The sequence below is a fragment of the Camelus ferus genome, chromosome 1, assembly GCF_009834535.1.
Source record: "Camelus ferus isolate YT-003-E chromosome 1, BCGSAC_Cfer_1.0, whole genome shotgun sequence".
In the NCBI taxonomy this organism is placed as follows: Eukaryota; Metazoa; Chordata; class Mammalia; order Artiodactyla; family Camelidae; genus Camelus; species Camelus ferus.
Window position 1 is genome coordinate 2,844,965 of NC_045696.1, and position 24,766 is coordinate 2,869,730.

General features: G+C 56.3%; 1 protein-coding gene across 2 annotated transcripts; it reads left to right on the forward strand.

Moving 5' to 3' along the window:
* The first annotated feature begins 1,761 nt into the window (after positions 1 to 1,761).
* On the forward strand, positions 1,762 to 24,231 carry WDR4 (WD repeat domain 4). 2 transcript variants are annotated; one of them, XM_032457799.1, is made up of 11 exons: positions 1,762 to 2,002; positions 3,507 to 3,572; positions 4,337 to 4,480; positions 8,432 to 8,588; positions 9,134 to 9,246; positions 10,266 to 10,326; positions 15,478 to 15,576; positions 16,907 to 16,971; positions 17,728 to 17,911; positions 18,717 to 18,786; positions 20,127 to 24,231. In XM_032457799.1, exons 1-11 carry the CDS (start codon positions 1,914 to 1,916, stop codon positions 20,285 to 20,287), a joined length of 1,209 nt encoding a protein of 402 aa, XP_032313690.1. In that variant the 5' UTR covers positions 1,762 to 1,913; the 3' UTR covers positions 20,288 to 24,231. The 2 variants fall into 2 exon arrangements, with proteins under 2 accessions (XP_032313690.1, XP_032313741.1); XM_032457850.1 differs by lacking the exon at positions 1,762 to 2,002 and having other exon boundaries at positions 3,526 to 3,572; positions 4,337 to 4,428.
* The last annotated feature ends 535 nt before the right edge of the window (positions 24,232 to 24,766 follow it).

Here is a 24,766-nt window from a genome sequence, read left to right on the forward strand (position 1 = left end):
CTGTTAGAATGTGTTTTATGGAACGTCTTATGTCAGCCATGACTGTAAAGGAAGCATAATTTGCTCGCGAGCCTGGCTGATGCCTGGAGGCCCCTTTCTAGGATCTCTGTGGTCTTGGTTCTTCTCCTACCCAAAATAGAAACTGTAAATTCACCTGCATGCCTGGAAAACACCCCAGACCATGAGTATGGACTTTCACTGTGCCGGCTGAGTTAGCTGAATAGAAATGATGTTTATAGCAGATTCATTTTCAGAAACACCGTGAAGGCTCCTGTTTCCACTGGATACTGCCCAGCGTCAGCCCCTCCATTGAAGCTCCCTCGCGCTGGCTCTGTGAGCTGTCTGCTTTGCTCCTGCCCCTTCCTCCCTACTCCGCCAGCCCTCTTGTTCTTTGTTCTGTGATAAACAGATTGTCTTCCATCTTCTGCCTCCATGAAGGCCCCTTTAACCCCATTGCCTTTAAGGAAGCCCGGCTTTCCCCAAGCATTCTGCTTTGCCAGAAATAGCTACCTTAATGTTTGGGTGTAAATTCATCCTTGAGTCAAATCGGAGGTGGAGTTTGGGTCAGCATTCTAGTTTCCTATGCCTCATGCCTATCATAATTCTTTCACTCTTATGCAAAAACAGGTGATCCTTTAAGACAGTTGATTAGTTGTTCCATTTATTTATTTAGCAAATATTAATTGAGCTCTGACTTCATGCCCGGTGCTGTGCTGCAAGCTGGGGCATTGGGGACCCACCAACTTAGGAATCAGTCCCTGCCTTCATGGCATTTGTAGTCTGGAGACAGACATTAAACAGATTAACAGATGCTGCAGATGGAGATAATGGAGAGTCAGGAAAGGCTTTCCTGATTAAGTGATGTCTCCACTGCGTGAAATGGGGTGATGTAATTAACTAGGGGCAGTAAAGTGACAGGGTGTGGGGAGAACACTTCTGGCTAAAGAATAGCACGTGCTAAGACCCCGTGGTTAGTAAGCGCATTGTGCCAATGAACTGGAGGGGCAGTCAGAGCTAGCGCACGGACAACAAACCGGGCGTGGTAGGGAATGGGGCTGCGGTGTAGGTAGGAGCCAGACCACATGTATTTCATAGAGGAAGATTACGATTTGGATTATGTACTAAGGCCAACGAGAAGCCTCTTGTTGATTTTCTGCAGGGGGATGGAGTGATTGGAATTGTGTTCTGATAAAGCTCTCTCTGGCTTTAGCGTGGAAAGTGGATCTGTGGGGTCCGTGGGAGGGACGAGGCGGAAGTAAGACCAGCGAGCAGCGGGATTGCTGTGGTCTGTGCCGTGGCGGAGGCCATGGAGATGGGGCGTCCAGAAGGGTTTAGTGATCAGATGAGCAGTGTGGTATGTGGGGGCGGCGAGTCCCGAGAAATCATCCCGCGTGACTCCCTGGAAAAGAGCCCCATCTTGGATTGAAAAATAGCAGCTGAGAGGCTTTGCGTTTCAGGCGTGTCCCGCTAACCTAAGTGCAGGGGTTACGCGGGCTCCCCCCAGCGACCTCAGCTCGGAGCCCTCCTCCGAACGCACCCGACACCACGTCCCGGACCCGTATACAACTCACACCCTCTCGTTTCTTGAAGGAATATTTACTAAGAGCCAAGTCGCCCAGCCACAGGCTGAGAGAGACCCAGAACCGGCCCTGCCCGGTCCGGAGGCAGAGACGAGCACTAAACAAGCAAGTGTATTCCATCCGGACAAATCTGTTCCACGACCAACCGGAGCCACCAGAGCGCAAACGCCGGATGGGAGGATGAAGCGAGAGAGCGCCTTCTGCGCATGCCCGGGACTGGCGCGCCCGCCGGACTACGCCACCGCGCTGCGTATGCGCGTGACGTCACTAGCCGGCGCCCGCTGGAAGAGGCGCTGAGCGGTGCACGTGGGTGGCGGCGCGGCGGGCGGGCACATGGCGAGTTCCGCGGGGCTGGAGCTGTGCGGACATGCGCTGGTGGTGCGGGGCGGCAGCCTGTTTATGGCCACTTCCACTTCGAGCAGGTGAGGGGTCTGGGCATGGAGCAGGCGTCCAGGCCGCGGTTGTGCCCCCGCGCCGCCTTCGGGTGACCCCGCCCTGGGGTGACCCCGCGGAGCTCCGCGGCTGCCTGCAGCCCTTCTCTCAAGACCCGCCCAGGGCGCTCCTTGCCCCGATTCCTGGGCCCCGCGCCCTGGGTGGCCGGTCTGCAGCGCTCTCCGCGGGGTCAGCGCCGGACACTTCCGGTTTCTGCGGGGGCCGGGTCACCGGGGGAAACGCGGGCCTGGCTGGGCCAGTGCGGTGTCTAGGGGGTGCCGGTCAGACCCGGTCTGGTGTGTGAGGAGAAAGGAAGCCGTTGACCTCCCATGGAGAGAGGGGTTTACTCTCAGGAACGTGTTCGGCGCACTCCTTGTCGCCTCCTTCTTGCGGTGGTGCCTGTTCCCTCATCCCCGCCACATCCAAAATCTACCCGCCCGACTTGCCCTTCAAGGCCGGAGGGTCTTATCCCTAGTTTCCCGCTCCTTCCTTATCGTTCCCTGGATATTTAAAGTCAGTAGATGTTTGTTCATCGAGTAGTCTTGGCCCAGGAGCCTCGTGTGTATTAGCAGCAGTCAGTTTCTGCCCTCTGTTTTCTTTTCCTGGGTAGGGTTGATTCTCTCAAACTTGAAACAGACGGTATGTCTGTCAAATGTAAATGTGTTCTCTTGTGCTCTCTGTTCACCGTTTGGTTTCAGAAATACAATTCCGTGTTAAGTTTAGACTTCACAAATTTATTCATAAGCCTGTCGTTTGTCCCAGATTATTTTGCTTTAGAGCCTCCTGGTGTCTTAACACATGCCACAGTGAGACATGGGCAAATGAGACCTCATCTGCTTGCTTCAGTAGACCTTTTGAGGGAATCTGGTGGCTGGCTGGCAGTTTCTGACTTGGAGGACTACTCCTCTTTCTGCACTACAGTGTTCACATGAAAAGAGTTTGGCTGCAGTCTCTTATGCCTATAAATTTGTACCAAGATGTCTCTGCCAGGCACTGGGGTGGGGGGGCTTGGGGTCTAATAGGGAAGATGGGTGGTTTCTATATTGGTAAGTGCTTGGCAGCCATGGGAACTTTTTGGGGGGCAGATGAGACATTTTTCTAAACAAGAAATGGCAGTTTTAAACTTGAGTGCAAAAGACCCACTGAAAATTCAACATCAGAACATGCTTTCTTCTAACCTAACCATCTTGCACAGGTTTTCTGGTGCATGAAAAAACAGTATTATTACTTCCTGTTGAGTTTTTGTCCTCATTTATTTTACTTACCTGATGGACAGAACCATGCTAGTTATGTATGGCAAATATAAGTAAGTTAAGCAAATAAAGCTCCTTAGCTGTTCCTGAAATAACATATGGAGACAGTTTCTTGTGGATAAGCTCCTTAGTATGGAAATACTTTTTTGGTCCAGGCCAAAAAAAAAAATAAAAAGAAAAGAAATGACCATTTTTATTAACAAAGTGCTTCCCTTAAAATATTTTTGTTATTTTTCTTTAGTGATGATGACAGCCTCTTCATATATGATTGCAGTACTGCGGAAAAGGAGTCACAAGAATATAAAGGGTGAGATGACGGGGAAGCCTCTTCAGGGCTGGTTCGCAGTCCGAGGTTTGAGTCATGGGCCCATATGGTTTTAAGAAGAAAATCGCTGTCTTACTTGCGGGTTCTTCATTTCTGTCACTGCTGCTGTGTGGGTAGACCAGGTGCCACTCAGGAAGGAAACGTGGACTAACTAACGTTCAGATTAGGCATTAGGAATGTTAGCACTTTTAAAAATACTTTAAGTTCTTTTCTGCCAGTGATTAATTATTTTACTGGCACTTTGAAATGACACAGTGCAGTTTTTAATACATTGACAGCAGGTATGTATTATGTAATATACAATGTATTATGAAATTAACTGGAGCTAGGTGAAAGTTAAAAAAGGCAGAGTATGATCATTTTGTGTGGTGGTTTTCTTCAGAAGAATTGGTTTTGTGGCCCAGTTTATTACTTTTTTTTTTTTAATATGACTTAATTCCTGCCTCTAGTCTTGGACTAGTTCATGTCGTGAGGGAGTGGGTCATGTGATCTCTGAGGGTCTTTCCAGCACAGCTCTTGGGATTCTGGTGTCTGTGCTGAGAGATTTTCCCGTTTCATTAACTTTTCTCCTTAAAAGGTAGAGTGACCTTTAACTCCTCCATGACCCTTTAATACGTTTTATACTCTGGCTGCACAAACCTCTTACCCTTTCTACCTCTGCTCACGTTATAAACACACAGGGCTGGCCTGTGGGGTGCAGCCTTGCTTGCTCGGAGAAGTCCTGACCTGTCTCCTCTCTTTCTCAGGGCCGACGGACAGCCCGAGGATAAGGGGACTGACACGATTCTGGCGTCCACCTTCTCCAAGTCTGGCAGCTATTTTGCTTTAACCGATGACAGTAAGCGTCTGATTCTTTTCCGTACAAAACCATGGCAATGTCTGAGTGTCAGGTATGAAATGCTAACATTGCATAATTATGATGTCGAACGCACAGCTTACACTTGCATGCCAGTGACAGTAGTGACAGTAACGCTAGCATAAGCAGCTAACACGTAGCACCGGTTATGTGCCAGCCACTGTTTTGAGTGTTTGACTTGTGATGACTGATTTAATCCTCGGGCCGGCCTGTGAGCGTCTGGCTGTGTTCTGGAAGGTCCTAGAGCCACTGGGGTACCTTGAGGACATGCAGGCTGATTGTTTCTGCCTGGGCTGTGGATGCCTCATGATGTACAGAGCTCTGATTGCCCTCCAGGGGCATCGTAAATCCATACCTGACCCTCTAGGTTGGCAAGGGGACCTGGGCAGTGATCAGAGGCCCTGAGGGGTCAGGCCGGGGTCAGAGGAGACCCTGGGGGTCTTCCGGGACTGAAGGGCGTGTTGGAGGCACACCTGGAGCCGGTGGTGGAAAGGCCACTGCTGGCCAGCACTTGGGAAAGGGTGGAAACTGCCTGTGGTCCTGTCCTGGGGGTCTGCACGAGTTTCCTTGACCCTCTCTCGCGATGGACATTTCTCACTTGCGTTTCACTTATTTTGCTCTTTCAAAAAGTGCTTCAGTGAATTATCATGTACAGATAAAATTTTTCTCATTTATCTGAACAAGTTGCTAAAAATGAATTGCCAAGTCTAAAGACAGGTGCATCTGTAAATGAGGTAGATGATCACACATTGCCTTCCCAGGGGTCTTCCCTTCACCCCTAGAGCGTCGGAGTGCCTCCCTGACCCCTGCCCACGACAGCGCTGAGTAGCTCCCAGCCTTGGGCTCGGGCAGCCTGATGGAAGGGAAACGGCCTTGCGCGCTCTCCTGCTAACGCGTGAGGAGAGCAGCTTCTCAGCCTGAGCTCCTTGTGTCTCAGGAGCTGTCCTCTCTTACCGTTTGCTTTCCCACTGGAGTAGTGGCTCCTTTTTCATTTGATGATCTGCTGGGGAACGTGGGTTTCCCTATTTGTGTTAAGTGAGTCCGTCTACAGCGGCTGCGCTCTCGCCCGGCCGTCTGGTGGTGTGGCGTGTGGAGCGGGAAACTGGATGAGCCTCTTGGTGCTGGGAACAGGGATGTCCTCGCAGCCTGCCTGCACCCCTGGGTCCTAATTCCCAGGCCTCTGCTCCTGGAGAGGGCACGCCCTGGGCTCCTGGGGGCTCTGACTGTTTTAGAGGGCTCTGGCACACTCGGGGTCTGACAGGGGAGGAGGGAGAGGCCCCGACCCATGTGGGTCCATGAGTCATCGGGCTGGTCAGTAAGAGAGTTTAGGCGAGGTCCCTTTGAGCACAGGGCAGGGAGGGTGTCCAGATGCCTGGTCACGTATGCACCTGGGTCCTGGGTCCCTCCTTGCCGAGGTCTGTGGGTGTCGGACTGAGGGGAAGACTGTGTTGGGGGCTGTTTCCACCTGAGACCTGGTAACACTCGGGTCTGTGCACATCAGCAGTCTTGGAGCCGGGCCTTTTTCCCTTTTAATTGGTGTGTTTGCCTTGGCTTTTAAATTGACATCTGCAGGGTAACTGCATAGGAAAGGCTTGCATCAGGTGGTACAGACGACAGACGGTGTCATTGATGAAGAGGAACCAGGTCACAGGCTCAGGGCCTCTGTCATGGTGCTTGGCAGCTGCTGGGTGGCGGGGTGACGGGCCCGGGCAGTGGGAGGGGCACACTTCTCCCGTTGCCTCTTCCTTTACATTTTCCCTGAGCTCAGCGCCTCGCCTCTCCGATTAAGCCTTTGGAGAAGGAGAGCAAGGTGAGCCTGCGTCTCGGTGGGGCGAGCTATGCCAGGGGGGTGAGCTTGTGTCACGGGGCGATGACGTGCACTGGGCGCCCCCCCTGCTGGTCCAGGACGTCATCCTCCCGCCTGGCGGCCCTTTACTGCTGGGGCTCGGGCCCCTCAGCACACCACCACCCTTGGCACATCTGATGTCCAGCTCAGGTCAGGGCTTTCCTGGACTCGCAGCTCACCTGCATCTCACTGGCGGGGCCCCCAAGTGGCTGCAGGACCCGCTTTCACCTCAGAGGCCTCTCGGCCCTGGGGGGCCTGAGGAGCCCAGCCTGGGCCGTGAACCGAGTGACTCGGTGGAGGGAGGGAAAGTGCTGAGGCCCCAGACCGTGTGCGGGCTAGAGATCGGTGCCCCCAGGGCCCCTCCCGCTGGAGCAGTGCAGCCAGCCCACCTACTGTCCTGTCCCACGACCTGCCCCCATCTGACCTGACGCCCTGGGACCCTGACTCCCAAACCCGCTCCACATAGCTGAGCTGCATCCTGGAATCGTTGCCTGAATTTAGCCTGAGAAGTGGGAAGCACCCCTGCTGGCAGGGGGCAAGAGGGTGAGATTCAGAGTGCCACCGCGCCTCCTCGGTCCCCAGCCGATGGGAGGGGGCCGCCTGGGGCAGGTGCATGAGCTCATTGGGATCCACGCCCGTTTCTCCCGGAGGACGGTCCTAGGCTGGTGCCCCTGCCCTGCTTCCCCCCAGCCCTGAGCCATGCCCCGCGCAGCTGCTTGGTTACCAGGCAGTATGTGCGGACGTGTGGCTGCAGCGCAGCACAGGCCGTTTGTTTAAATTACAGCTCACCCCAAGAAATTCTGATTAAGTTGCCCTGGAGCCTAATTACCCCTTTTTGTCATTGTTTTCCTGGGTTTATCACGTTGCAGCCGCTACTGTTGCGGGGGCTGCACCAGCCGGAGAGCGGAGGCGGTTGAGCTGCAGCCGAGCCTGTGCCGGCGGGGAGTGGGGAGCACAGCCAGGCCTCCCGCCTGCTTCCCTGCCCTCCTGTCCCTCCTGAGAGCCCTGCGGGGGCCTGTGGGTCCTCGTGTTCGGGATGTCATTCCTTTATGTGTCAGTTTCCATTTCAAGCTAGCATCTGGAATTCCAGCTGCTGTGAGCTGGGTGCCGTCTGCACAGATGTGAATTTTTTATGGGGACGGTAGGTCCCCTCCCAGCCCTCGGGTGACCGGGAAAGCCAGGACTGGCTCTTCTGTGACGAGGCCCCGCGTGTAGATAAACATAAGGGTTTTGTGTTTTGTGAAGCAAAGGTCTCGGTTGTCTCTAGTGTAAAGTGAGAAATGGAGCTGCCTTGTTGTGGAGAGCACATTTCACAACTTGGGAGACATCCTAGTAGGAGTGGAAAGCAGTAACCAGGAGGGTACACGAAGCCCTGGCCCTGGAGAGTGGGCGGGCTGTGCGCCCCCTGATGCCACAAACCGGGCGTGAGCTGTCATCTTGGCCTCACGGCCAACATTGTTATTGGACTGGCTCACAGATGTGACAGGTCTTGCAGCTCCAGATTGAGAGTTTGAATTCGTGACTGTCCCTCCAGTCGTCCCCCGGAGGGTGGCCAGTGCAATCTCGCGGCCGCCCCGTGTTGTGTCCGCCCCGGCTCTTGGCATCGCAGCCTTCCCTGTGTTCAGGTGTCGCGTGTGAGCATCGTGTGGGGACCTGGGCCAGGCGCAGAAGCAGCCCTGGGTTGGCACGGAGGTCGGTGGGGTGGGAGGCTGCGGGGCGGGAGGGCCCCCTGGTGGCTGTGCTGTGGCTTTGCTGCTTGGAGCTCGTCTGGTGGCTGTGAAGCTGGACGCTGTCTTCCCTGGATGCCCAGAGGTCAGGGAACAGCCCCTGCCTTCTCTGAGGACGTTGTCACAGTCACAGCCGAGGTGGGAGGGCTTCACGCTGGGCATCTAAATACCCCCTACCTCGGGTCTGCCGTTCCCGTGTGTTTGAAAGAAAAAAGTATTAGGAAAATAAATTTTGTCTCAGGCATCGGCTCTGTTCCCTTTCTTGTAATTGCTCTTGTAATTGCTTTATGTTTTTGGCTCTATCTTTGGTAACTGCCGTGTGGCTGGGAGCCAAGGGACTGACGGCTTGCAGGTCAGCGGGCGGGCCTGGCGCTGACCCTTGTGAGCCGACCGCAGGCGTCTGGCCTTCCAGGACCGTGGTGAGGAGGTGCACGGCCCTGACGTTCACAGCCTCTGAGGAGAAGGTTTTGGTGGCGGACAAGTCCGGGGACGTCTATTCCTTCCCAGTGCTGGAGCAGCATGGCCCTGGCAGGCTTGAGCTCGGACACCTGTCAATGCTGCTGGATGTGGTATGTGGGTGGCCTGGCCCCCGTGCACTCGCGGTGAGGCCAGCCCGTATGGTGGGGACAGCCCCGGCAGACCTGTGGGCAGGAGGGCCCCCAGGACAGATTCCAGTGAAGCTGAGAGCAGGCTGAAAGGAGACGGTTGGGTTGGGGGCTGGCTGGGCGGTTCTAGACGTGAGGGCCGCCCAGGTCAGGGAGATGGTGTGGGCAGAGCTGGCACCCTAACCCCAGAGCCAGGAGCTGGCCCTGCCCAGAGGCCCCGAGAGGCCCAGTGAGGGCCGGGCTGCAGCCAGGGAGTGGCGGGGCTGTGGTGGGTACCTGCCCGAGCAAGGGTCATGAAGGACAGGTCACCAGGACTTGGTGACTGGTTGGACACAGGGACACGGGAAAGGGAGGAAAGGAAGGTGATCCTGGGGACGGGAGTGGGTGAGGGTGGGCAGGGGTTGTGCTGAGCAGACAGGTGCCCGGAAGCAACTGGCATGCAGATGGGGTGGGGGGCGGGGAGCTGGCTTCCTGACCTGTGGTCTGTCCCTTCTCACCCTTGTGCACAGGCCGTGAGCCCTGACGACCGCTATGTCCTCACTGCCGACCGGGATGAGAAGATCCGGGTCAGCTGGGCCACGGCCCCGCACAACATTGAGTCCTTCTGCCTCGGACACACTGAGTGAGTCTCCCTGCTGCACGCCGTCCCCTAGGGAGGCTCAGGTCTGAGAGGCGGGTGGACCCCTCAGCTCGGGTGGTTGGTGGCTAGCGGGAGGCGCCTCCTGGGAGGAGGGGACCGGCCAGTGCAGCCCATGCCTGCATTTGTTTGCTTTCTGTCAGCAGGTTCCCTGCAGAACCTCCCTCCCCTGCTCAGAACCTGTTTCCCAGAGGTTGTCTCGCTGGCGCTGAGGGCTCGGTCCCCCACTCGTGGTCACTGCAGACGGGCTGGCCCTGCCACTGCTGGAGCCTGGGCCCCCTGCCCAACCCACCCTTCTCTGCTCAGTGACTGTCCCCGGAGGGCCTGCCCCTCCTGTCAGGGCCTGGCAATGGGCGGCGCTCAGTAGGGGGTGCGCTGAGGGCGAGGAACATGCTTCAGTAATTTAAAGGGTCTAAGAATCAAATCGTCGCTAAGGACCGAGGCGCTCGCTGGCTTTGTGACCCTGTCGCCTGGCAAGCGAGCGCTGGCTCAGGGATCGGATTCTGACGTTATGTGAGGGAGGCATTTCTGAAGAATACCGCCCTCTTCAGGCAAAAGAGTCATTACAGTTTGTACAAAGGAGAAGTGCTTAGCTTGTTAATTGGCTGAAATGTTTTAAGTGACGTCATTTGAGGCAGTGGAAGAATTGGGGGGATTTAGCTTAGTTCTGAGATTGCTCCTGTTCCCTTGATTTTGAACGGAATGTAAAAACTGACCTTTAAGAAGGTCAGTGCTGGCTCGGTTCATACTTCATGACAGTGTATTTTGGCTTTTATTCGGTTGTCTGGTAAATCAGCTTCCAGAGTCCCTATGACCCGCAAGCCCTCTGGCCCTCGCCCGGTGGCCATGTCCCTGAAGTGCGTGCGGGCGGCCCCTGAGTGGCCGGGGAGCAGCCGGGCCCGGGGTGACAGGGCGTGCTCCCCACGTGGTGACAGGCTGCTGCGGCTGCTCAGGGTTTCTGGGGGGTCCCCGCGGCACCGGCTCACCCCGTCTCTCACCCGTAGGTTCGTGAGCCGCATCCTGGTGGCGCCTGGCCACCCTGAGCTGCTCTTGTCCTCCTCCGGGGTAAGTGCCCCCCTGCGCGCGCCCCGGGTCCTCTACCCACCGGCTACCAGCCTGTCTTTGTTCTCAGCTGTGGTTCCGAAGTCACCATGTCCCTCTCCTGGTGGCCGTCCACTAGATGGTGCTTGTGGTCCTCAGTACTGGCTGGGGCTTGGTCCTCGCTTCCGGGTTGTGCGTGCGTGCGCGCCCGTGTGTGTGTGTGAGCGTGTGTGCGCACTGAGGCGGAACGGGTATGCCTGGAGTCTCTTCTGAGGGCTCGTTACATTTGTAACAGCACCGGGGTCTCAGTTCAGACAGCTAGTGGACACCCTTTGTGAATCCTGGAGGGACCGCGGGGCTGTGAGCACACGGAGGGCCCGAGGCACTTGGCCTTGGCGGATGTTCTGCGTAAGCACAGCCGCCGGGGCCTGAAGCTGGACCCGCTGGGTGACTAAGGCACGTTTCGCTAAGGAATAATCTTTGAAAGGCTCACTAAGCAGTCCTTTTGCTGAAGCGCAGGTGTTGAATTACTAATAGGGCCTGATTCTTCCCTTCTTTTCAGAGGCTCTGCCCCCTCCCTACACCCTGCCTTTTTGTGCAGTAGCTTTTTGTGCAGCTCAGGGGCCTGGGGTGGGCCAGGAGGGGGGCCCCCGTCCTCTCCTTCCAGGGTTGGGGGCACCACTTCCCGTTTCCTTCATCACGTGTGGTTTCTCACGGGTTTTGCTTTCCTGCTCTTCAAGGCAACATATGGTCCTGTGAAAGCCAGGAGAAGAAATAAACGTGCGCAGAGTTCCCAGAGATGGCCGGGTTTTGTGAATTTTGCTGTGCACCTCGTTTGTAATAAAAAAGAAAATACTCGGGCATGTGGAAAAGTGCACTGACCACCTTTGAACTCAGCACTTAACTGTGTCAGGTTCAATATTTTGCTTCTGCTCCTTTTTATAGGAACAGTGGGGCTGGCGCTGGGTCCCGGGGCCACAGGCCGCCTGGGCGTGCATGGTGTGGTTTGCCCTGCGTGCTGGGAAGTGCGGTGTGCAAGTTTGTTAAGAGCGTGTGGTTGGTTTGCAAAGTCAGGTACTGCTCCACGGCTTAGGACGGAACCCCCCCACTCCAGGCAGGCCCTGGAGCTCTCAGCTGTGCAGCCTGAGTGTCCAAACGACAGGGGTGACCAAGGGACTGGAGCTCCCGTCCTCTGCGTGGGAGGCGGTGCGTTCCTGCCTCTGCCCACCCTGCTTTGCTGGCAGTCTCCTGGTCTCCTGAAGGCACCCTGCCCCGCTCCCTGCCTGGTCTGGGGGGCACGTCGCCTGGCAGCTTCCTGGCGGCGCGGGCAGCATGCGTGTTGGGAGGCTGGCTTTCTGGACGTGCCCTTTCTCTGCTCCCAGCGCTTGGTTGCAGGTGGGGGCGTGGTTCTTGCTCAGACGTCTCCCCAGAGCTCTTCACGGAGCTGCTGCAGAGTTTTCTGTTCAGTTGGCTTGGTTTTCTCCCCACTTTTTCTTTTGAGATGTTTGAGGCCGTTCTGAGTCTGCGTCCTTTGTGTGGGATCTGGTCTCCCTTCTCTCAGACCCTTTCGAGGGGGACCCTCTCACCCACTGCTCTGAAGGGTGATGGAGACGGGGTGGGGCTGGCGGGGCCTGATGTGAGTCCCCTGCGTGGCCAGCGGCTCTGCTCTGAGTCTTCAGGTCCATAGTCCTGGGCGTTTCCTCGTGTTCCTGCCCTCCGGTGCGCGCTTCGGGTGGTGGAGTCGGGCCCCGGGCTGCTTCCTTGTGGGGACCCACAGTCCATCTGGGTCAACCCTTCTTTCTTCCGTGGGGGTCGGCTCCCCCTTCTTCACTTTTTTTAGGGGGGCTGTGGCTCTGCGAGTATCTGGTGTCCCTGAGGCCAGGGCCTCATGTTCCCCGTATCTCAGGATGTGTTGACGTTTCCTGTGGTTGTCTCAGTCCTGGAGGGCCCGCTCACTAACACCCCTTGCCCCCTAGAGGGCTTTGGGGTCAGTGGGAACACCTGCAGACACGTGTTTGTCTCCATGTCTGCTCTATTCATGGCAAGATATGTATACTTGCATCCCAGTACCCAGAGATTCTTGTTGCCAGCTGTTCGGTGGACATTAATTTTCTTTCTTTTTTTTTTAATTGTTAAAAAGTTATTTTATTTGTTTTTAATGGAGGGAGTGGGGATTGAACCCAGGACCTCATGCATGCTAAGCACACGCTTCACCTGAGCTCTACCCTTCCCGCACTTTTCCTTGTGTTGTTTTGGTCACTTAAAAGTGTTCACGAGGCAGGCAGAAGTTCTGTCTCGTTCGACTCAGTGTTCGCCCCGCAGGCGCACGTGGCCTGTGCGTGCCTGTTGTAGTAACGGGGCCACGCTCCGCGGGAGGGGTCTTCCCGTGCTGGATGCTGGTGTGGGCTCAGCTCCTTCACTCCCTGTCTGGTTGTTGTCCGTAGATGCACAGTTCTGTTTCCCTCCATCCTAATGAGTGTTGTCACAAGTGTTTCTTTGGGTTGGCTTATCAGGTGTCAGTATCACACGTACAACGTTGTATTCTGCCTTCTGCACGCTACCACGTGCTCATCGCCAAAAGTTTAGTCTCCGCGTGTCACCGTGCAGTTGACCCTCTGCCCATTGTGCCCCCCACCCCTTCCCCTCTGGTAACACCGCTCTGTTCTCTGTATCTACATGTTTTTGTTCGGTTTGTTTATTTTTATATTCCATGTGAGTGGAATCATGGTGTTTGTCTTGTTCCATCTGACTGACTTCACTTGTTATAATGCCCTCCAGGTCCATCCATGTTGTTGCAAATGGCAAGATTCCATCTTTTCTATGGCTGAGTAATGTTCCAGTGTGTGTGCACACGCCACATTCATCTGTTGATGGACACCTGGGTGGTTCCCATTTCCTGGCTGTTGTGAATAATGCAGCAGTGAACAGAGTGGTGCAGGTAGCTTTTTAAGTTAGTGTTTTTCTTCCCAGGAATGGAATTGCTGGATCATATGTGTGGTAGTTCTGGTTTTAATTTTTTGAGGAACCTCCATGTTGTTTTCAGGAGTGGTTGCAGCAATTTGCATTCCCAGCCGCAGTGCACAGGGCTCCCTTTTCTCCACATCCTTGCCAACCTTGCTGTTTGTGGTCTTTTTGATAGTAGCCCTTCTCACAGCTATTGTGGTTTTATTTTTAATCTTATTTTTTATTGAAGTATAGTCGATTTACAGTGTTAGTTTCAGGTGTACAGCACAGTGATTCACTTATGTATATACATACATTTTTTTTCCAGATTCTTTTCCATTACAGTTTATTATAAGATATTTATGTACGTATGTATGTATTTTTTTTATTGAAGTACAGTCAGTTTACAGTGTGTCCATTTCTGGTGCACAGCACAATCCTTCAATCATAGAGGAACATCCACGTATTTGTTTCTGTATTCTTTTTAACTATAAGTTCCTACAAGATGCTGAGCGTAGTTCCCCATGCTGTACAGTGGACGCTTGTCGCTCATCTGTTTCACATGCAAGCCGTGTGTGTCTGCAGACCCTGCATGAGCTGTGGTGGTTCTGATTTGCTCTTCCCTGATTAGTGCTGTTGAACATCTCTGCACGTGTCTGCTGGCCCTCCGTACGTCTTCTTTAGAAAAATGTCTATTCATATCCTCTGCCCGGGTTTTTTTGTTGTTGAGTTGTATTCTTTGGTTATTTCTTTTGCTGTGCAGAAGCTTTTTAGTTTAAACATACTCAGAAAGATGTTGCTAAGACCAGTGTCAAGAAATGTACTGCCTGTACGTTCTCTTCTTCTAGGAGTCTTATGGTTTCAGGTCTTACATTCAGGTTTTTAATATGTTTCAGGTTCTTTTTTGTGTTTGGTGTAAGATAGGGGTCCAGTTTTATCCTTTTGCATGTGGCTGTCCAGTTTCCTCCACACTGTTTATTGAAGAGACTGTCCTTTCTCTGTGGAATGTTCTTTGCTCCTGTGTTGTAAGTTAATTGTTCACATATGCATAGGTTTATTTCTGGGCTCTCAGTTCTGTTCCATTGATCTGTGTGTCTGTTTTTCTGCCAATACGATGCTGTTTTGATTTCTGTGGCTTCGTAGTGTAGTTTGAAATCAGGGGTGTGATGCCTCCAGCTTTGTTTTTCTTTCTCAAAATCGCTTTGACTATTTGGGGCCTTGTGGTTTTATGCAAATTTTCGGGCTTGTTCTATTTTTGTGAGAAGTGTCATTGGGATTTTGATAGAGACTGGATTGCCTGTCAGTTGCTTTAGGTAATAATGGACATTTTAACAACGTTAATTCTTTCAGTCCATGAACATGAATTATCTTTCCGTTTGTTTGTATCTTCGGTTTCTTTCAACAGCGCCTCACGCTTTCCAGTGTGCGGGTCTTTCGCTTCCTTGGTTAAATTTACTCCTAGGTATTTTATTCTTTTTGATGCGGTTGTAAATGGGGTTGTTTTCTTAATTGCTCTTTTAGTTTGTTGTTAATGTATAGGAATACAACAGAATTTTGCACATTTTGTACCCTGCAACTTTACTCATTTATTATAATCTCGTTTTTTTGGTGGAGTCTTCAGGGTTTCCTTGTATAAAATCACATCATCTGCAAACAGGGCAGCTTTACCTCTTCCTTCCCGGTTTGGATTCCTGTTCTTTTCCTTGTCTGGTTGCTGTGGCCGGGACTCCCAACGCTGTGTTGGATAGAAGTGGCGAGAGTGAGCATCCTCGTCTTGTTCCTGATAAATCCCCCCTTTTTGCATCTGTAATTTTGGAGCCCACATGAGGCTGTTCGGGTTGACGCTCTCACGGGTAACAAGTGGACGTCCCCATCACCCGCTCTTAAACCGTGCAGTGGACAGTTGTCACACACTCATTAGTCCCACATGTTTTTCCCTGTGTGGATGCGTTCTCGTTGATGGGCACATGCGTGTGTACACATGTGTGTATGTGCTTCCAGCCCGAGCACCACAGACGTGGCCTCTGACCTGCACGTGACGGGGTGTCTTGTGTCCTGTCCCGTTTGCTGTGCGGGGCCTTTCCTCCTGATGTGCATGACTGCACAGTCGTCAGTAAGAGCAGAGAGCCTTCAGCTGGGAAGGGCGCACTGGTCGTCGCCGAGTTAACCCTCCTGAGCTGGTGGGGCCTGGGTGCTTTGGGGCGCCTTGCTAACCGTCCTTGGTGTGTGCAGGACCGCACCCTGAGGCTCTGGGAGTACCGGAGCGGCCGCCAGTTGCACTGCTGTCACCTGACCAGCCTGCAGGAGCCAGCGGAGCCCTGGGGCGACAAGGTAACCTTACGTTTGTCTGGGGTTTACCAGGGGCTGGTGGGGACCTCTCCAGTCACTGGGGTCCTGTGGGAAAATCCTTTTACATTGGAAACGGCTCTTTGATGTCAACACAGACCTCTTCCAGCTCAGGAGAAATCACGTGTTTCGGATTTTGAAGGTACCTAGTCACGTGAGTGGAAAGTAATTTATATCTCGCTGTGTTGCTGTTCAAACCACTGATTTACAGAAAAGTCTCTAGTCCTGCTGGGAAATGGAAGAAATAGTGGTGCCTGGGTAGGGAGCTGAGATCACCAAGTGTTCTCTCCCTCTGCCTGTTGGGGGTCAGTCTCATGTCCCAGAATGACACGCTGGCCAGTCTGTCCCCAGGTCAGGGTACCTGGGCCTTTGTGAGGGAGATTTTTCAGGGGAGCAGGATTCTCCGCCCTGATGCTCCCACATGGGTGCCCTGTGCAGCTCTGGTCCAGGTGGTCCATGAGGGCATCCCTGCCAGCTTCCCAGAGGCTCACCTGGCCTGGTGGGGAGGGAGGGTCTGCAGAGCTGGCCGAGGGCTGGTGTCTCAGTGGCGGGGTGGCAGCCCACTGGACGTAGCTTCCCCGTGCATCTGATGAGTCCTAGGTGTGAGTTGAAGGGCTCTCCAGCCTCGTCCTTGGCTCGGCTTCTTGGTTCTCTTGTGCACCCTGAGAGCGCGGCCCCCAGCCCAGTGGCTGCAGGGGCCTCCAGGTCAGTGGACTCCAGCTACTCTGGCCGCCCCTGCGGGTGCCTCCCCCTTGGGTTTCTGCAGCCCTGGGGCCCCCTTTGGAGCTGTGGCGAAGAGGTGTGGTTGTTCCACTGCCTTCCTCACATCTGCGCCCTCCTGCACCACCTGCCTACCCCGGAACAAGCAGGTTCCTGGCCCTGCGTCTGGCCCCGCGCCTGCACGAGCCTGGGGGCTTCTCGGGACCTCGCACTTCCCGTCTGGGAGCCCCCAAGAGGTGTGCGTGGCCCCCTCCCGTTGTTTCTTCTCTGTACTCCTGGCTCTGACCCTGGGATGCGTCAGCATGCACACAGCTGCCCATGGTTGACAACTCCTCTCTCTTCCCTGTGTTCTCCGCCCTCCTCACTTTCTCACCGGTTCTCTTGGCCTTGGAGACATGCTACGGACCTGCTCTGTTGTCTGTCCCATGTGTCACCTGTGAGCTGGGCCTGCACTGGTTTCCAGAGAGTTCTGCACTGTCTCTGCCCGTCGAGGACCACACCTGAGGGCTGTCAGTGTTGTTCTCTGTTTGAGCAGAGCAGCCCGGCGTCGGGTCCCTGATGGGACATCACTGAAGCCACTGCCTTTTCCTTTCAGAGGTTTGCCGTGTCCAGGATCACGTACTGGCGCCAGGAGGACTGCGTGGCGCTTCTGTGCGACAGGTGGGCTCACGCGGAATTGCTCCTGGCTCCCTCAGACCCGCGAGGGAGGGGTAGATGGGCTGTGCCGTTGGCCCCGTGGCCTGCGTCTCCTGAATCGGGGGGTTTGGACCTCCCTGCAGTGAGTGTCACTTGATGAGCGCTGCTGTTGCCGGGCGGTGGGTGGGGGCTGGGGTGGGCGGCCCTTTCTTTATGCTGGCTTCTTACTTGGTATTTGAATCCACTAGCATCAAGGTCCTCTGTGCAGATAGAGCCCCAGCTGAGGCTCAGTGGTGGCAGGATCCGGCTCCGTCAGTCCCAGCCGGGAATGGTAGATTCCACCCGAGGGCTGGCGGTGCTGATGAGGCGGGTTTAGGATGCACCTGCCATTCAGCTGTTTCCTCCTGAGCATAGTCTGTGTGTCAGGAAAGGTATTTGGTGCCCCCTGTGGTTCTCACTTATCCTTACCACAAGCCCTCGCTCGTACTGGGAACGAGGGTGCAGGGCCAGAGGGTAGAAACGGCGGCAGGAAGTGGCTGGGTGCCGCGCCTGGTGTCCCAATGGTGGCGCTGCCCGTGGAACGGCCGTCTTCTCCGCACGTTTCCTTTTGTCTCTGCTGCCCGAGAACTTAGACTGGAACTTAGACTTACATCAGGGTTCCCGCGGCTCGGCGGCTGGCTCAGGGTGTCACGGGGTGGCGGCCGGGGTATGCCGCGGGGCTGGCCCGGGGCTGAGTGGGCCCTGCGGGAGCTGTGGCAACTGTGCCTGCTCTCCCCGCAGCCTCCCCGTGGTCTACCTGTTCCAGCTCGATGCCCCCCGGCAGCAGCTGGTGTACAGACAGCAGCTGCCTTTCCAGCACCGAGTGTGGGACGTGGCGTTCGAGGAGGGCCAGGGGCTGTGGGTCCTGCAGGACTGCCGCGAGGAGCCCCTCGTGCTCTGCAGGCCTGTGGGCGGCCAGTGGCAGGTGAGACGTGCTGGGCCCCTGCTGTCCCCTAAGCCGGGGGTGGGGTGACAGCTGTGGCCCCTTCCAGCCTGGTCACGTTGGTGCCGGAGGCTGTGACCTGTTGGGGCAGTGGCCATAGGGCTTGTGCCGTGGGTGCAGGCAGCTGGGGCGCCGGGCCAGGTTCTCAGTGTCTTGATGCCTGCAGTGGGGAATTGCCATCATGAGCCTATTTCCCCTGTGACTCCTGGTCACACGTCTTTTAAGGACAGATGCCCACGGTCGGTGAGCCTTGGGTGTGTGTCCTTAACATCTGCAGGCTTAGCACGGCCTCAAACTGGGGCTGCGGTCCTGCTGGACACCGAGGGGGCCACCCTCGCAGGTGGCCTGGATGAGCAGGCCCGGGTGTGTCTCAGGGTGCTGTGGAGGGGCAGGTGGAGCTCACGGAGCCCTTTGCAGACTGGCGCGTCCCGACGAGTCTTCGGCGGCTGAGCACCCTGCAGCTGCCCGACCGCTCATTCAGGCACTTTGATCTGAAAAGGAGCCGTGAGCAGGCGCCACCGCCGGGGCTGCTCATGGTTTGGGCTCCCTGCACGGTCACCCGCGATGAGCACTGGTGCCCTGCGTTTCCTCACGATGGGGTGGGGTTACTGCCAGGTTTCCTGGGCCAGAGTGAACGTGCCTGTGCGGCTGGTCTTCATGCAGAGCTTTCTGGGGCGTCTCCAGGTGCAGAGGGCAGGCTCCCCCCGGCAGAGCTGCCCGTTCTTGGCCGCAGCACCGGGGGGCCGGCCCTCCCTCTTCTGACGAAGGTTTCCTTCCATCTCCTCAGGCTGTTCCTGAAAGTGCCGTGGTGAGGAGAGTCTCTGCTCACCTCCGTGGGAACTGGGCTGCGCTGGAAGGTGAGGGTGCCTGCCTGCCTTCAGGGTGGCGTCCAGACGCGGGCGCGGCTGTGGAACACGGTGCCCGGCGGGCAGGAAGCCATCTCTGCGAGGGGGGTCATGGGCGGGTGGGGCACCGAGGTGGAGACCCAGCACAGACACTGGGTGTGAGTCCTCATCAGGGCGACTGCGCTGCCTGGGGACGGGGTCAGAGCCACGCGCCGCAGTCAGCTGCTAGGCCCGGGGGAGCCACGCTGTTGGCCCCATTAGAGGACAGTAAATGCTGAGACCCCCGCCTTTGTGGGTAGAAGGCAGACTCTTAGACACGCGGCTTCTCTTGGGCCCAGGCTTGAAGCAAGTGTCTGGGGGACTATGTTAGGTCAGCATTGGAGTTCAGGTGCCTTCACGCAAAGAAATTGCTCAGGAGACGTCGTGCGAAGACAGACGGGCCTCCAGTGGGACGTCGTTCCCTGGAGCTCTTGGGGAGACAAACGTAGTTTCTGTCTATGCAGGGGCGGTGTGCATGGCCCCTCGTGGGACTCGTGGGCTCTGTGCCCCACAGGTAGTGCCCACCCTCTGTCCTCCTGGGATCAGGGGGCTGCAGTGGTAGCAGGAGTGTCTGGACCTCCCCAGGGTGGGAGCGACATGCAGGGCCGGCCCGGGCCTGGCCTCGATGTCCTAAGAGCTTCTGCAGATCAGTGAGCCTGTTGCCACGGATGTGGAGGAGGCGTGATCGGGTGGTGCCCCGGGGTGGGGTGCCCCATGGGGAAGAGAAGCTGACCTTGAAAACCACGAAGGGCAGAAGAGTTGGAGGGAGCCAGGAGGGCGCGGCGGTATAGGGGGGGCAGGGTGGAGAGTGCACAGTGCTGGGGGGGCCCGGGAGCTCCTGCCCGGGCGCGGTGGGCTCCGTGGGGCTGGTCTGGGCCTGTCCGGCTCCTCAAGCCTCAGCACCAACCAAGCCTCTTGCTGCATAGCATGTGCTTCCCGGTTCAGACAACGCACGCTGTTCACCTCACTGTTTCTCCGGCTCCCGCTCACGTCCACCTGTGGCGGCGCTGCATCCAGGCCACTCGGGGGTTTCAGGATTCAGGTCCCTGCAGGCTGGAGGGCACCCCCAGCACGAGGGAACATGGGCACCAGGATGCAGGCACAGGCTGTGAACCTGGTCTCCCATTGACCCTCCGGCCTTCGCGAGTCCTGGATCCAGCCAGGTGTGGTGACGGGGAGGTGGCCGTGTTGGAGAAGGCACCACAGGCCTGCTGGGAACTGGGTGGTCACCAAGTCCACTCCCTGTTGCAGGAGGGTCCCCCGCCCCGAGCCCCCTATCCTTCCTGACACCCGCTCCTGCCTCTCCCGCGCAGGCTGTGCTGGCGGGGACAGTGGCCTCAGCGGCCTCTACAAGGCCACCTGTGACAACGTGACCTCGTACCTGAAGAGGAAGGAGGAGCGGCTGCAGCAGCAGCTGGAGAGGAAGCGACGCAGGACCTGCCCCCCAGGCCCAGCGGGCCGGCCGCGGAGGTGAAGGCCGGGCGGCACCCGAGACAGCCCACAGCCGCGGAGGGCCCGGGGGCAGGGCAGTCCCGCCCTCAGCCCGTGCCTGGGGGCCGTCACCTGGGCTCTAGAACTACTGAGCAGAGGCTCTTCTGCCTGAGTCCAGAGCCCCTCTGGCTGAAGGAAGTCGTGCCGTGTGTCAGCTGAACTGGAGATGCTCCCTGTGAGCCGGAAGTGCCTCGGACGGAGCCCCTTCCCTTCGCGCTGGAGGGATGTCACCCCCAGTCGTGGCCCCCGTCCCTCCCGCTCGTCCCGCAGCACCTCCCGTGCCGGCCGCGCCCGCTTCACAGCAGCGCGGGGGAGCATGTGCTCCTGTCTCCTTGTCTGCTGGGTGGTCCTCCACGCCGCCCAGCAGGCAGCCCCTCGCCTTGGGCCTCCATGTTGAGACCTCAGAGGAATTAAATAGCTCAGGTGCCCCCTAGGGACGTCGTGGAAACGGTGGGCTTGTCTGCGGACGTGTGAGGACGGGGGAGCCCTGGCTGGACGCGTGCTCCACGGGGAGAGGATGGGTGGTGTGTGTGTTCGTGATGTTGATTTAAACTTGTTCGTGTGTTGGAGAGCGGCCGTGTCAGCTGAAGTCTAATCACCGATCATAAAGATGAGCTTTTCTGCAGCTTCTGGAAGTTTAGCAGCGACACGTGGAACTAATTCCGAAATACATCGAGCAAAACAGTGATGAGTGTACTGTGTGTGACTGAAACATTCGCTTTTTGATTTGAAGATACTGTTTTGGTGTGGGCTTTCCCAGGGCACTTGGAAACAAATCGTTTTGTGTATCAAAAGCTGGGTGCTTCATATTTTTCCTAAGTGCCTTGTTTTACTTTAAACACTGATCTGAAAACAGAGCTGTTCGTGAGCTGCTGAGGGCTGCTTCCCACACGGGGCATCCGGGCCCCCCCAGACTGGGGGCCGATTGGACAGAGAAGTCCAGGAACGGGGGGGTGGGCCTGGGACAGAATGGGGTGCCCAGGAGCCACGTGGGGGCGACCTGGCCACGGTCCGCATAGAGGAGCCTGACCTCGTCAGCGTTGCACCTGGCGCAGGGCGTGCTTTCAGTAAGGATCTGCTTTGAATTCTTGGTTTTAGGAGAAAATTGGGTTTGTTCTTGATGGTGACTTGGTCTAAGATTGAGGTCGGCAAACTGGCCTGCTGGCCAGATCCTGCCTGTGGCCTGATTTTCTGTGCTTTGAGCTGAGCATGGTTTTTACGTGTTTAAATGGTTAGAAAATATCAAAAAAAAAAAAGTATTTCCAGATATGTGAAAATCATATGCAATTTAAGTTCCAGTGTCCATAAATAAATTTTTACTGGGACACGGCCACGCCTGCTCGACTGGGGGGTCAGTGTCGGTGTCGGGCTGTAGCGGCCGAGTGGGGTGGTTGCCAGGGAGACCGGATGGCCTGCACAGTCCCGCCCTTTACAGAAAAGTATGTCAATCCCAATTTAAGGGCTTTTAAAAATCCGTGTGGTGGTTCAGACGAACTGGTTAGCTTATCTCTTCTTGGACCTTCTTCCTCACCTCGTTCACTGTGTTCCCTGGGGGCAGGGGGAGCGGGGCTCTCTGACACCCTGCGCCCATGGTCATCCCCGCCCTGCGGGGGTTGGGAGGGCAGCAGAGGGGCGCTGAGGGGTGTGGGAGGCGGTCGCCTCTGCTCCTGGGGGCTTAGTCGTCCCGGAGCCCAGCAGTGCCTTCCCGCAGGGCTGCCGCCTCTGGGGGGGTGAGGGGGGGTGCCTCTGGCTCCAGCCCCAGGGGCAGAAATGGCTTTTTCTTGGTCCCCAAACCCTGTCCACGCCTCTGGGATCAGTCCTTCCATCAACGGGCCTTGACAGATCTCAGCTGAGTGAGCGCCTTGTTCTGGCTGCAGCGTCTGGGGGCTGCTCCGTCCGAGGGATTCGGGGTACTCCCAGACCTGAGATTCCTCTGTTCTTTAAAGTCGTCCATATCTTAGTGGACCACCCCCTGTTGCTATTTAGTAATTTTTCCTATTCAGTTTTCCCCCTTAAGTTATCCGTGTGGTTTCTCTCCCTTGACAGATGCACCTTTCCCCCGCTGCACGTAACGCGTCTCTCTTCCTGGAGTTTAAGGCTTCCCTGCCCGTCACTGGTTGTCCGTCGTTTGATCATGATATGCTTTGGGAGGGGTGTGTGTGTCCTTTTAGGGTTTCTTGGCGTTTCTTAGATCTGTGCATTTAGTTTTTTTTTTTTTTAATTGAATTTGGAAGTTTCCAGCTGTTACTTCTTCGGGTTTCTCCCTGGCACCTTCTGTCCTTGCCTCCGCAGTCCCGGTGCTTGTGTGTCGGGCCGCTGGACGGGCCCGCGGCCAGCAGCCCCCACCCCGGGCTCCTTCGTGCTCGGGCTTCGTTTTGGGTGGGTTCTTCCCGCTGCTTCACGCCCCCTGATGCCCGGTGCTGTCTGCGCCGCTGTTAACCCAAGGCTGAGTATTTTCCGTGATCAGATACTGTGTTTCTCGTCTCTGTGAAATTCATTTTGTCCTTTTAAACAAATGTCTTCTGTTCCTCTTCTCATCATACTTGTTAAAAAAAATTCTTGAGCATCTGGTGCGTCCTTAGAATGATTGTTTTCCTTTGTGTTAATTCCGTCTTCTCCATCATTCCTGCTGCTTCTGTTGACTGATCTTCTGCTTACGGCCACGTCTTCCCGCTACTGAGTATGTCTAGGTGCTAGGTGCCCAGCATTGTGACGTTTTCACGGTTGAGCGCTGAGTTTCACGATGTTCCTTGAAAGAATGTCGCTCTGTCCCTGGCAGCAGTTTAGCTGCTGTGGGTCAAGTCCACCTTTCGAGGTCGGGCTTTGAGCTCATTGGGGCGGCTCTGGACTGGCCCTGGGAGGGATGGCGCGCTCCCACTTCCGAGGTTGGCCCCCCCAGGGCCCACGCTGAGCATGCTGTGTATTCGTGACGTCTCCCCGCATGGGCTGGCCTGGGGGACCCAGCTCATCCCCGGGGGTCTGGGAATGGTTCTTTCCTCAAAAGTCACTCATGTGATGTGCATGGGGTTCCACCCACACCTGCAGGTTGGTGTTTGATCCAAGACCCAAGAGGACCCCTGGCAGATCCTGTGAGCTGTGCAGCTCCCTCTTTACAGGTCCTCTGTCCCAGATTCGAGCTGCCTTGCCTCTGAATTCCAGTTTCCGTCTCCACTGCGTTGGGGCCTCCCTCCCTGCGCCTTCAGAGAATTGCTTCCAGGCACAGGTCCTCAGACCCATGCTGCCTGGCGTCTGGTTGGCCCTGGGGGCGGGTATCCAGACCCCCAGGCTCTCCGTGGCCTGCAGCTGAGTCCCGTTGTCTTGTGACAAGGGAGGCACAGTGGCCTCTCGTCTAAGCTGCCTGTGAGGGTCCTGGCTTGGTGGCTTGGCAGTGCTTCCTGGGGGGCGGGACTGACTCGAAGCTGAGCGCTCTGGTCTCCCCTGCCGTGTGGGTTGAGCATCTTTCCGGTTTGGCTGTTGGCTTTCTAGAGGCTTTGTCGTGTGACCTTTCTGGCAATCAGATGTATTCGTTGCTTTGTTTGTGATCATGGGGTATTGTCCTGGCCTTGGAAGGGTTTTCTCCACCCCGCACCCCTTTGGAATGGCTTGTTCTGGAAGAGGTGACAGCATCGGGGCGGCCCCCTGATGCGGGGCGGGGCGGGGCGGGGCGGGAGGCTGGCGGGAGGCACTCGTGTGGGGAGACTGCGATCCCCGCGTCAGAAGCAGTTTAGTTTTGTCCCCCAAGCCTGGCTTTTCACCAGGACGTGGGAGCAGCATGGCGTTCACTCTAAGATTCATAGTGAGATCTGCCAGTTTTTGAAGCAGAAAATCACAAGCCTGACACTGGATATGTTGTGTTTTGCTGATTCCAATTCCATGACAGAAATGAAGGAGCTAAAACAATAAAACTGCATTCGTGGCCCCTCTGGATGTTTTGTTTTGGTTTTTCTGGCTTGACGGGAGCGGGCAGGTGTCGGGAGGGAGAAGAGCCCGTCAGGGGCCCGGCGAGTCCAGAGAGTCAGGAACGCGGCCCCCACGTGCCCCCAAGGATGCTCTGCGCAGCGGGGGTGATGACAGGAGGGGGAGACCCTGGAAGCCTGCGGCTCCGGGCCGAGCATCTCTTAGCTTCGTGTTCTTTGAGGTTCGCGGCTCAGACCATTAGCCAGAGAAATCAAAAGGACGCGAGATGCCTATCATAGTGACCCAGCTAGGGGCGTCTGCCCCTTTCACAGAAGATTCTGACGACTGAATATTCCAGTGACACGGTCCTAGGAGCGTGCCATGAGCGTGCTGCCTCGTACTCTTAGGCACAAGCGGCTTGTTCCGCACAGCAAACCTTCAGGCGGTGCCCTTGCCTGAGGGTGATGACTTCCCACAGTCCCCTCGCCCTGAGTCTGACCCCGAGAGCAGACACGACAGGTCCCCATGCTGGCCCCATGCCCAGTGAAACCTGCCAGGCCCAGGC